Source organism: Oncorhynchus masou, chromosome 10 (assembly GCF_036934945.1).
Source record: "Oncorhynchus masou masou isolate Uvic2021 chromosome 10, UVic_Omas_1.1, whole genome shotgun sequence".
Classification (NCBI taxonomy): domain Eukaryota; kingdom Metazoa; phylum Chordata; class Actinopteri; order Salmoniformes; family Salmonidae; genus Oncorhynchus; species Oncorhynchus masou.
The window spans coordinates 41,239,417-41,252,930 of NC_088221.1; the positions used below are offsets into that span (position 1 = coordinate 41,239,417).

A 13,514-nucleotide genomic window follows, 5' to 3' on the forward strand; every position below is an offset into this window, starting at 1 on the left:
CTCTGTGATGTATACACTGTGTGTTACAGTCTCTGTGATGTATACATTGTGTGTTACAGTCTCTGTGATGTATACACTGTGTTACAGTCTAAGAAGTACACACTGTGTTACAGTCTCTGTGATGTACACACTGTGTTACAGTCTCTGTGATGTATACACTGTGTTTACAGTCTCTGTGATGTATACACTGTGTGTTACAGTCTCTGTGATGTATACACTGTGTGTTACAGTCTCTGTGATGTATACATTGTGTGTTACAGTCTCTGATGTACACACTGTGTTACAGTCTCTGATGTACACACTGTGTTACAGTCTCTGATGTACACACTGTGTTACAGTCTCTGTGATGTATACACTGTGTTACAGTCTCTGTGATGTATACACTGTGTTACAGTCTCTGTGATGTATACACTGTGTTACAGTCTCTGTGATGTACACACTGTGTGTTACAGCCTCTGTGATGTATACACTGTGTTACAGTCACTGTGATGTACACACTATGTGTTACAGTCTCTGTGATGTACACACTATGTGTTACAGTCTCTGTGATGTATACACTATGTGTTACAGCCTATGTGATGTATACACTGTGTTACAGTCACTGTGATGTACACACTATGTGTTACAGTCTCTGTGATGTACACACTATGTGTTACAGTCTCTGTGATGTATACACTGTGTTACAGTCTCTGTGATGTATACACTATGTGTTACAGTCTTTGTGATGTATACACTGTGTTACAGTCTCTGTGATGTACACACTGTGTGTTACAGCCTCTGTGATGTATACACTGTGTTACAGTCACTGTGATGTACACACTATGTGTTACAGTCACTGTGATGTACACACTATGTGTTACAGTCTCTGTGATGTACACACTATGTGTTACAGTCTCTGTGATGTATACACTATGTGTTACAGCCTCTGTGATGTATACACTGTGTTACAGTCACTGTGATGTACACACTATGTGTTACAGTCTCTGTGATGTACACACTATGTGTTACAGTCTCTGTGATGTACACACTGTGTTACAGTCTCTGATGTACACACTGTGTTACAGCCTCTGTGATGTATACACTGTGTGTTACAGCCTCTGTGATGTATACACTGTGTTACAGTCTTTGTGACGTATACACTGTGTTACAGTCTCTGTGATGTACACACTGTGTGTTACAGCCTCTGTGATGTATACACTGTGTGTTACAGTCTCTGTGATGTACACACTGTGTGTTACAGCCTCTGTGATGTACACACTGTGTGTTACAGCCTCTGTGATGTATGCACTGTGTGTTAGTCTCTGTGATGTATACACTGTGTGTTACAGCCTCTGTGATGTACAGTGCCTTCAATAAGTGCCCTAAATACGTCTGGGCGGAAATTTACAAGTCACATAATAATAATACAGGCGTTGTTCACTTGTTTGCTATAATAGGGGGAGGGGTGGTTGGAGGGTAATACAGGGGAAAATATATATACAGTGGGGCAAAAAAATGTATTTAGTCAGCCACCAATTGTGCAAGTTCTCCCACTAAAAAGGTGAGAGAGGCCTGTAATTTTCATCATAGGTACACTTCAACTATGACAGACAAAATGAGAAAAGAAAATCCAGAAAATCACATTGTAGGATTTTTAATGAATTTATTTGCAAATTATGGTGGAAAATAAGTATTTGGTCAATAACAAAAGTTTCTCAATACTTTGTGTGTATATATATATATATATATATATATATATATATATATATATATGTATGTATGTATGCATGCATGTGTATAAATCAAATCAAATTTTATTTGTCACATACACATGGTTAGAAGATGTTAATGCGAGTGTAGTGAAATGCTTGTGCTTCTAGTTCCGACAATGCAGTAATATCTAACAAGTAATCTAACAATTTCACAACTACCTTACACACCCAAGTGTAAAGGAATGAATAAGAATATGTACATAAAAATATATATGGATGAGCGATGGCCGAACGGCACAGGCAAGATGCAGTAGATGGTATAGAGTACAGTAAATACATATGAGATGAGTAATGTAGGGTATGTAAACATTATCTAAAGTGGAATAGTTTAAAGTGACTAGTGATACATTTATTACATCCCATTTGTAATTATTAAAGTGGCTAGAATTTGAGTCAGTATGTTGGCAGCAGCCACTCAATGTCTCGGTCCAAGATTTGATGCACCTGTACTGACCTCGCCTTCTGGATGATAGCGGGGTTAACAGGCAGTGGCTCGGGTGGTTGTTATCCTTGATGATCTTTTTGGCCTTCCTGTGACATCGGGTGGTGTAGGTGTCCTGGAGAGCAGGTAGTTTGCCCCCGGTGATGCGTTGTGCAGACCTCACTACCCTCTGGAGAGCCTTACGGTTGTGGGCAGAGAAGTTGCCGTACCAGGCGGTGATACAGCCCGACAGGATGCTCTCGATTGTGCATCTGTAAAAATATGTGAGTGTTTTTGGTGACAAGCCAAATTTCTTCAGCTTCCTGAGGTTGAAGAGGCGCTGTTTCGCCTTCTTCACCACTCTGTCTGTGTGGTTGGATCATTTCAGTTTGTCCGTGATGTGTACGCCGAGGAACTTAAAATGTTCCACCTTCTCCACTACTGTCCCGTTGATGTGGATAAGGGGGTGCTCCCTCTACTGTTTCCTGAAGTCCACGATCATCTCATTTATTTTGTTGACGTTGAGTGTGAGGTTATTTTACTGACACCACACTCCGAGGGCCCTCATCTCCTCCCTGTAGGCCGTCTCGTCATTGTTGTTGGTAATCAAGCCTACCACTGTAGTGTTGTCTGCAAACTTGATGATTGAGTTGGAGGCGTGCATGGCCACTCAGTCATGGGTGAACAGGGAGTACAGGAGAGGTCTGAGAACGCACCCTTGTGGGGCCCCAGTGTTGAGGATCAGCGGGGTGGAGATGTTGTTTCCTACCCTCACCATCTGCGGGGCGGCCCGTCAGGAAGTCCAGGACCCAGTTGCTAAAGGGCGGGGTTGAGACCCAGTGTCTGGAGCTTAATGATGAGTTTGGAGGGTACTATGGTGTTAAATGCTGAACTGTAGTTGATGAACAGCATTCTTGCATAGGTATTCCTCATGTCAAGATAGGGCAGTGTGCAGTGTGATTGATTGCGTCGTCTATGGACCTATTGGGGCGGTAAGCAACTTGGAGTTGGTTGAGGGTGTCAGGTAGGGTGGAGGTGATATGATCCTTGACTCGTCTCTCAAAGCACTTCATGATGACGGAGGTGAGTGCTACGGGGTGGTAGTCGTTTAGCTCAGTTACCTTAGCTTTCTTTGGAACAGGAACAATGGTGGCCCTCTTGAAGCATGTGGAACAGCAGACTGGGATAAGGTTTGACTGAATGTCTGTAAACACACCAGCCAGCTGGTCTGTTCATGCTCTGAGGATGCAGCTGGGGATGCCGTCTGGGCCGGCAGCCTTGCGAGGGTTAACACGTTTAAATGCTTTACTTGTGTTGGCTGCGGTGAAGGAGAGCTCGCAGGTTTTGGTAGCGGGCCGTGTCGTTGGCACTGTATTGTCCACAAAGCGAGCAAAGAAGTTGTTTAGTTTGTCTGTGAGAAGGACATCGTGGTCCGCGACAGGGCTGGTTTTCTTTTTGTAGCCCATGATTGACTGTAGACCCTGCCACATGCCTCTCGTGTCTGAGCTGTTGAATTGCGATTCTACTTTGTCTCTATACTGATGCTTAGCTTGTTTGCTTGCCTTGCAGACGGAATAGCTACGCTATTTGTATTCGGTCATTGTTTCTGGTCGCCTTGCCCTGATTAAAAGCAGTGATTTGCGCTTTTAGTTTTGCACGAATGCTGCCATCAATCCACGGTTTGGGGCATCCGGAAAAAGGGTGTCCGGAGAAGACAAGGTGAGCGCTACCATCAGTCCTGTGTCATGCCAACAGTAAAACATCCTGAGACCATTCATGTGTGGGGTTGCTTCTCAGCCAAGGGAGTGGGCTCACTCACTAAGAACACAGCCATGAATAAAGAATGGTACCAACACATCCTCCGAGAGCAACTTCTCCCCAACCATCCAGGAACAGTTTGGTGACGAACAATGCCTTTTCCAGCATGATGGAGCACCTTGCCATAAGGCAAAAGTGATAACTAAGTGGCTCAGGAACAAAACATTGATATTTTGGGTCCATGGCCAGGAAACTCCCCAGACCTTAATCCCATTGAGAACTTGTGGTCAATCCTCAAGAGGCGGGTGGACAAATAAAACCCACAAATTCTGACAAACTTCAAGCATTGATTATGCAAGAATGGGCTGCCGTCAGTCAAGATGTGGCCCAGAAGTTAATTGGCAGCATGCCAGAGCAGATTGCAGAGGTCTTGAAAAAAAGGGTCAACACTGAACATATTGACTCTTGCATCAACTTCATGTAATTTTCAATAAAAGCCTTTGACATTTATGAAATGCTTGTAATTATACTCCAGTATTCCATAGTAACATCTGACAAAAATATCTAAAGACACTGAAGCAGCAAACTTTGTGGAAATTAATATTTATGGCCACGACAAATTTTGGCCACGACTGTTGCTTATCAACAGTGAAGTTGCTTAACAAGATGACAGTGAAAGATCCAGAGTAAGTTTTTTTTAGCCCTTTTTCTCCCCAATTTCATGGTATCAAATTGTTTTAGTAGCTACCATCTTGTCTCATCGCTACAACTCCTGTATGGGCTCGGGAGAGACGAAGGTTGAAAGTCATGTGTCCTCCGATACACAACCCAACCAAGCCGCACTGCTTCTTGACACAATGCACATCCAACCCGGAAGCCAGCCACACCAATGTGTCGGAGGAAACACCGTGCACCTGGCATTCTTGGTTAGTGCGCACTGCACCCGGCCCGCCACAGGAGTCTCTGGTGCGCTGGTGTCTTGCTAATTGCCTATAATTTCCACCTGTTGTCTATTCCATTTGCACAACAGCATGTGAAATTTATTGTCGATCAGTGTTGCTTCCTAAGTGAACAGTTTGATTTCACAGAGGTGTAACTGACTTGGAGTTACATCATGTTGTTTAAGTGTTCCCTTTATTTTTTGAGCAGTGTATATTCAAAAATGATTTGATGAAACATTGAATTTGGCCTTACTGCTTTAGCCCATAGAAACGCGTTTAATAACAGATTCATACACGGAAAAACAGATACTTTTATTTACTATCAAAAGGAAGTATGTTTTGAAGTGTCTCTCATATCTGAGAGCTCAGGAAAGAAGAATCATTGAATTACCCATATACCTTTTACGTGGAAATGCCTTATTCATGGAAATGCCTTATTCATTTCTCAGCCCAGTACTGGCTTACGTTCATACAAGTCTTGTGGCACTTGTGGGGTCGTAGAGCAAAACGGTGAACTCCATACTGTTGGTGAGACTCCCCTTCTCCCAGTTCCATAGAGGGGTGTAGAGTGCCGTTCAAAATGAGAAGACCAATTTTGGGAACGTCTCCTAGTCTGACAAACACCGCTGTAGCTCAGCCTCCTTACACCGCAGATGATGCAGAAGGTAGAGAAATAATATTTTGTTGTTTAAAATATATATTTGTTTTATGCCCAGCTCATGAGACCCCTTGAAGATGTGAGGCAATTGCTTCTTCAGCCTAATGATAAGTCTGCCATTGCAAGCAATGATCAACAACCAATGTGACAGACCTTGAAGAATTTTGAAAAGAATACTGAGCAAATACTGTAAAATCCAGGTGTGCAAAGCTCTTAGAGACTTACCCAGAAAGACTCACAGCTGTAATCACTCTTAGAGACTTACCCAAAAAGACTCACAGCTGTAATCACTCTTAGAGACTTACCCAAAAAGACTCACAGCTGTAATCACTTAGAGATGTACCCAAAAAGACTCACAGCTGTAATCACTCTTAGAGACGTACCCAAAAAGACTCACAGCTGTAATCACTCTTAGAGACTTACCCAAAAAGACTCACAGCTGTAATCACTCTTAGAGATGTACCCAGAAAGACTCACAGCTGTAATCACTCTTAGAGACTTACCCAAAAAGACTCACAGCTGTAATCACTCTTAGAGATGTACCCAAAAAGACTCACAGCTGTAATCACTCTTAGAGATGTACCCAAAAGACTCACAGCTGTAATCACTCTTAGAGATGTACCCAAAAAGACTCACAGCTGTAATCACTCTTAGAGACTTACCCAAAAAGACTCACAGCTGTAATCACTCTTAGAGATGTACCCAAAAGACTCACAGCTGTAATCACTCTTAGAGATGTACCCAAAAAAACTCACAGCTGTAATCACTCTTAGAGACTTACCCAAAAAGACTCACAGCTGTAATCACTTAGAGATGTTCCCAAAAAGACTCACAGCTGTAATCACTCTTAGAGATGTTCCCAAAAAGACTCACAGCTGTAATCACTCTTAGAGATGTACCCAAAAAGACTCACAGCTGTAATCACTCTTAGAGACTTACCCAAAAAGACTCACAGCTGTAATCACTTAGAGATGTACCCAAAAAGACTCACAGCTGTAATCACTTAGAGATGTACCCAAGACTCACAGCTGTAATCACTTAGAGATGTACCCAAAAAGACTCACAGCTGTAATCACTTAGAGATGTACCCAAAAAGACTCACAGCTGTAATCACTCTTAGAGATGTACCCAAAAAGACTCACAGCTGTAATCACTCTTAGAGATGTACCCAAAAAGACTCACAGCTGTAATCACTCTTAGAGACTTACCCAAAAAGACTCACAGCTGTAATCACTCTTAGAGACTTACCCAAAAAGACTCACAGCTGTAATCACTCTTAGAGATGTACCCAAAAAGACTCACAGCTGTAATCACTTAGAGACTTACCCAAAAAGACTCACAGCTGTAATCACTTAGAGATGTACCCAAAAAGACTCACAGCTGTAATCACTCTTAGAGACTTACCCAAAAAGACTCACAGCTGTAATCACTCTTAGAGATGTTCCCAAAAAGACTCACAGCTGTAATCACTCTTAGAGATGTTCCCAAAAAGACTCACAGCTGTAATCACTCTTAGAGATGTACCCAAAAAGACTCACAGCTGTAATCACTCTTAGAGACTTACCCAAAAAGACTCACAGCTGTAATCACTTAGAGATGTACCCAAAAAGACTCACAGCTGTAATCACTCTTAGAGATGTACCCAAAAAGACTCACAGCTGTAATCACTCTTAGAGATGTACCCAAAAGACTCACAGCTGTAATCACTCTTAGAGATGTACCCAAAAAGACTCACAGCTGTAATCACTCTTAGAGATGTACCCAAAAGACTCACAGCTGTAATCACTCTTAGAGATGTACCCAAAAAGACTCACAGCTGTAATCACTCTTAGAGACTTACCCAAAAGACTCACAGCTGTAATCACTCTTAGAGACTTACCCAAAAAGACTCACAGCTGTAATCACTCTTAGAGATGTACCCAAAAAGACTCACAGCTGTAATCACTCTTAGAGACTTACCCAAAAAGACTCACAGCTGTAATCACTCTTAGAGATGTACCCAAAAAGACTCACAGCTGTAATCACTCTTAGAGATGTACCCAAAAAGACTCACAGCTGTAATCACTCTTAGAGACTTACCCAAAAAGACTCACAGCTGTAATCACTCTTAGAGATGTTACCCAAAAAGACTCACAGCTGTAATCACTTAGAGATGTACCCAAAAAGACTCACAGCTGTAATCACTCTTAGAGACTTACCCAAAAAGACTCACAGCTGTAATCACTCTTAGAGACTTACCCAAAAAGACTCACAGCTGTAATCACTCTTAGAGACTTACCCAAAAAGACTCACAGCTGTAATCACTCTTAGAGACTTACCCAAAAAGACTCACAGCTGTAATCACTCTAGAGACTGTACCCAAAAAGACTCACAGCTGTAATCACTTTAGAGATGTACCCAAAAAACTCACAGCTGTAATCACTCTTAGAGACTTACCCAAAAAGACTCACAGCTGTAATCACTCTTAGAGATGTACCCAAAAAGACTCACAGCTGTAATCACTCTTAGAGACTTACCCAAAAAGACTCACAGCTGTAATCACTGTCAAAGGGGATTCTGACATGTATTGATTCAGGGGTGTGAATACTTATGTAAATTAGATATTTCTGTATTTCATTTTCAATCAATTTGTAAAGATTTCTAAAAACATGTTTTCACTTTGTCATTATGGGCTAGTGTGTGTAGATTGGTGAAATAAAAAAAATCTATTGAATCCATTTTAAATTCAGGCTGTAACAACAAAATGTGGAATAAGTCAAGGGGTATGAATGCTTTCTGAAGGCTTTGTATACCCTGTGTGTTATGGTAATTGTTGTGGCACTGATCTGTCACCTCTGTGTGTTGCTGGTGATAGATCACTCACACCCATTACACTTTCCACATCCCCATTAGGTCCTGCAGCTGCCAGCCAGCGGTGAAACACAGACAGCCTGCCCTGCTCTCTCTCTCTATTTGTTGCCAATAATTTGTTGGGGGATGGACGATGGACACACAAATACCTACACATGCAACCCAAACACAGCCTCTACAAAGCCTCTGTGTCTATCTCAGAGAGGTGAGCAGAAAGCCAATACTGGTGGGACTCCTGCAGCATTTGACTTCATCTGTATAGAGGTGATTAAACTCATTACTCATACAGCAGCAGCCCAATTTAATGGTTCCAGCACAGCAGTGGTAGATGTTTGACTGAACAATAATAGCCCAAAGCCACTCACTTTCTGGTGTACAAAATAGATTAAGATTCATAGTAAAAAGAAAATAGCTGTCAGAGTTTTTTTTTTGCTTGCTGGCTGGCTAGCTGGCTGGCTGGCAGGCAGACAGGCTGGCTGGAAAGCAAAGGTAGTCCCCACCACTGAAGGAGAGACACCTCACGGCACAGACACAACAGAGAGAGAGGAGAAACAGAGTGGGATAGAGGTGGATGAATACAATTTCACAATGTATCAGAGTTGTTTTGGGAGAGGTGAGGAAAGGGGGTGGTGATATCATGATTAGCGCAGAGCGGAGTTAGCCTGTTCCTGCCCCCGGCCCCTAGCGCAGAGCGAGCCTGTTCCTGCCCCCGGCCCCTAGCGCAGAGCGGAGGGAGCCTGTTCCTGCCCCCGGCCCCTAGCGCAGAGCGAGCCTGTTCCTGCCCCCGGCCCCTAGCGCAGAGTGGAGGGAGCCTGTTCCTGCCCCCGGCCCCTAGCGCAGAGCGGAGCGCAGAGGAGCCTGTTCCTGCCCCCCTGGCCCCTAGCGCAGAGTGAGCCTGTTCCTGCCCCCGGCCCCTAGCGCAGCGCAGCGAGCCTGTTCCTGCCCCCGGCCCCCTAGCGCCCCCTAGCGCAGAGCGGAGAGTGAGCCTGTTCCTGCCCCCGGCCCCTAGCGCAGAGCGAGCCTGTTCCTGCCCCCGGCCCCTAGCGCAGAGTGGAGTGAGCCTGTTCCTGCCCCCGGCCCCTAGCGCAGAGTGGAGTGAGCCTGTTCCTGCCCCTGTTCCTGGCCCCTAGCGCGGAGAGTGGAGGCCCCTAGCGCAGCCTGTTCCTGCCCCCGGCCCCTAGCGCAGAGCGGAGGGCGAGCCTGTTCCTGCCCCGGCCCCTAGCGCAGAGCGAGCCTGTTCCCCCCGCCCCGCAGAGCCCCTGTTCCTGCCCCCGGCCCCTAGCGCAGAGCGGAGGGAGCCTGTTCCTGCCCCCGGCCCCTAGCGCAGAGCGGAGTGAGCCTGTTCCTGCCCCCGGCCCCTAGCTGTCAGGAGCCCTGTCGGTCTGTTTTCCTCTGTGGAGACCTCTTGATATGATACGAGCTGTCAACAGAAACTCCAACAACATTCATATATTCATAAGCTTTGGAGTCCTGAGAAAAATTAGGCTTTCATTTTCAGCTAATTTCTATTCCCTTAGTCATAACTCAAAAATCATGTCGTTGTCGCGCCTACGGGGGAGGTCTGGATAATTTTGTTTTGGAAAAACGGTTTGAATGGTCCGCTGGCTCCCAGCAGCAAGATTTGGATTGGATGTTAGATCTCAAGGACCTTGCCCCACACGCCCGTAGATGGGCTGCTGAGTGTTATGTGCATCACTGTGTTCCGTGCAGGTTGTTGTTGTAGCATATGCTAGTATCAGGTGCTAGTTTTCAAGTTATTAAAGTGTGGCTGACAGTCTTTCATAGTTATTGAATTTGAAAGTGGATTACGCTGGTAAATTCAAACACATTCTACACATTATAAACCGTTCTGGTGACAAACACTTGTCCTTGTCCACATGGCTGCTGGCTGCACTTTGCTACCACCAAAAATATTGTGATGATTGCCTTTATTTTGTTTATGTAAGGACACCAAAAAATGGAGACAGTAGGAGAACCTATTCAAGTAAGTAAATAGTATTTTTTTACATTAAAAAAACCCGATGTATTATAAGCTAGCTACAGGAGGCCATTTTGTAGGCTAGGCAATATACTTAATTAATTAGATTAATTAGAATGTATGTTTTGGTGCGATATTCCACATGCCTGTATAGGCTGCTTGTTCTCATGTTGTTTTTTTGGTTCCTCCGCTACTGTGCAATGACTGTCGGCTGTGTAAAACTTACACATACACCAAGCCCCTACCACAGATCACCTCTTCCTCTCTGACGAGCGGTTTCAACTTGTTTCTTCCTCTCTGACAGAATCGGTCATATGGACACAAAAACAAAACATCAAAAACATTATTTTACTGCAATAGAGTAGACGTTAACAAAAGTGCACAAAGCTGTCAAGGCAAAGGGTGGGTACTTTGAAGAATCTCAAATATATTTTGATTTGTTTAACACTTCTTTGGTTACTACATGATTCCACATGTGTTATTTCATAGTTTTGATGTCGTCACTATTATTCTACAATGTAGAAAATAGTTAAAAAAATAACAACCCTGGAATGAGTAGGTGTGTCCAAACTTTTGACTGGTACTATATATTGTGAATTGGCCATAAATTTGAAAAAAAAAATAGATATTATTTTTAGGCCCCATTGCCCAGCTCTACTGTAGGCTAACTCAACTGAGCTAACTTTACACACTGTTTAGCTAAGTTAATTAAATGTCATCAGCTAACTAACTTTCTATTAGCTAGCTATCTTGATGTAATCATTGTGAATTAAAATCCAAATGCATTTGTAGATAACATCCATGGAAGAGGGTGAAATTGCGGCTCCCGCTGTCAGTAATTAGAGCGTGTAGGCTACTAGATAGTGTCCTCCCACAAAATTACCTGCCCTATGAAAAGAGTCTCCAGTCCCTAGAGGGGAAAATGTTGAGGAGATTATAGTAAGATAATATTCAGTGCTGTCTAATTTGAGCATAATGAATCCTGTTTTTTTTTCAAATGTTTTCTGTCCTCAGCTGTGGAAAGCTGTGAAAGTTGGTTTGCAGATGAAGAGAGAGGTCCCAATGAACGTCCCAAGAGACTAAGGCTAAGTGGTAGAACTTGCACAATTGGTGGCTGACTAAATACTTTTTTGCCCCACTGTATATGTAGGCCTATACAAAAATACAGTTAAACATCACACATCAATGTATAAAATACTTAATTCCCTCATTAAAATGCAAATCAATTTCTATAACATTTTTGACATGCGTTTTTCTGGATTTTTGTTGTTGTTATTCTGTCTCTCACTGTTCAAATAAACCTATCATTAAAATTATAGACTGATCATTTCTTTATCAGTGGGCAAATGTACAAAATCAGCAGGGGATCAAATACTTTCCCCCCTCACTGTATCATTGCTCAGTTTGGCTGGGCTAGGAAGAGTCTTGGTGGTTCCAAACTTCCTCCATTTAAGAATGATGGAGGCCACTGTGTTCTTGGGGACCGTCAATGCTGCAGACATTTTTTGCTACCCTTCCCCAGATCTGTGCCTCGACACAATCCTGTCTCGTAGCTCTATGGACAATTCCTATGACCTACATGGCTTGGTTTTTGCTCTGACATCCACTGCCAATTGTGGGACCTTATGTAGACAGGTGTGTGCCTTTCCAAATCATGTCCAATCAATTGAATTTACCACAGTCATGTTGTAGAAACATCTCAAGGATGACCAATGGAAACAAGATGCACATGAACAGATTTTCAAGTCTCACAGCAAAGGGTCTGAATACTTAAGTAAATAAGATATTTAAATTTTTATATTTAATACATTTGCAAAAAATCTGTTTTCACTGTCATTATGGGGTATTGTGGGTAGATTAATGGGAAGAAAAAAAAAACTATTGAATCCATAAGGATTCAAAATGTAACAAAATGTGGAAAAGTGGAAGGGGTCTGAATACTTTCTAAATGCACCATATTTATCCATCTACACAAAACACCCATAATGAAAAAGTGAAAACATGTTTTATATTTTTTTTAGCAAATGTATTGGAAATGAAATACAGAAATGTCTCATTTACATAAGTATTCACACCTTTGAGTCAACACATGTTAGAAACACCTTTGGCAGAGACTAAAGCTGTGAGTCTTTCTGGGTAAGTCTAAGAGCTTTGGCACCTTTGTACATCTGGATTGTACAATATTTGCACATTCTTTTTAAAATTATTCTATCTCTGTCAAGTTGGTTGTTGACCATTGCTAGACAGCCATGTTCAAGTCTTGCTATAGATTTTCAAGTCGATTTTAAGTCGAAACTGTAACTAGGCCACTCAGGAACATTCAATGTTGTCTTGGTAAGCAACTCCAGTACATATTTGGCCTTGTGTTTTAGGTTATTGATGAATTTGTCTCCCAGTGTCGGTTGTAAAGCAGACTGAACCAAGATTTCCTCTAGGATTTTAGCTCTATTACGTTTATTTTTATCCTAAAAAAAACTGCCTTGCCAATGAAAAGCAAACCCGTAACATGATGCAGTCACAGTCATGCTTGAAAATATGGAGTGGAACTCAGGGATGTGTTGTATTGGACTTGTACCAACATAATGCTTTGTATTCACGACATAAAATGCATTTCTTTGCCATTTATTTGGCAGTTTTTTCTTTAGTCCCTTTTTGGATGCATGCTTTGAAATATGTTTATTCTGTACAGGCTCCCTTCTTTTCAGTCTGTCATTTAGGTTAGTATTGTAGAGAAACTTCAATGTTGTTGATCCATCAATATTTTCTTATCACAGAGACTGGGTAACTCTGTTTTAAAGTCACTATTGGCTTCATGGTGAAATCCCTGAGCGGTTTCCTTCCTCTCCGGCAACTGAGTTAGGAAGGATGCATGTATCTTTGTAGTGACTGGGTGTATTGATACACCATCCAAAGTGCAATTAATAACGTTTACCCATCTACCAATAGGTGCCCTTCGTTGTGAGGTATTGGACAACCTCCCTGGTCTTTATGGTTGAATCTGTGTTTGAAATTCACTGCCTGACTGACGGGCCTTACTCTGCACACAGAGTGAGTCCATGCACCTTACTATGTGACTTGTAAATTAAGCAAGTGTTTACTTATTTAAGCTTGCCTTAACAAAGGTGTTGAAGAATTATTGACTCAAGACATTTCAGCT

General features: G+C 42.6%; 2 protein-coding genes across 5 annotated transcripts in view; one reads left to right on the forward strand and one right to left on the reverse strand.

Annotated features, from left to right (window-relative positions):
* LOC135547635 (NEDD8-conjugating enzyme UBE2F-like) overlaps positions 1–11,667 on the forward strand; it is a 167,472-nt gene extending 155,805 nt beyond the window's left edge. For all 3 annotated transcript variants that reach the window (XM_064976807.1, XM_064976809.1, XM_064976810.1), the window contains one exon: positions 11,372–11,667. In XM_064976807.1, coding sequence (XP_064832879.1) covers positions 11,372–11,440 — 69 coding nt within the window. In that variant the 3' untranslated portion in view covers positions 11,441–11,667. The remainder of the gene's footprint in view (positions 1–11,371) is intronic.
* The window catches only part of ramp1 (receptor activity modifying protein 1), a 78,782-nt gene that overhangs the window by 47,512 nt on the left and 17,756 nt on the right, over positions 1–13,514 (reverse strand). The gene's annotated exons all lie outside the window — the stretch shown is intronic.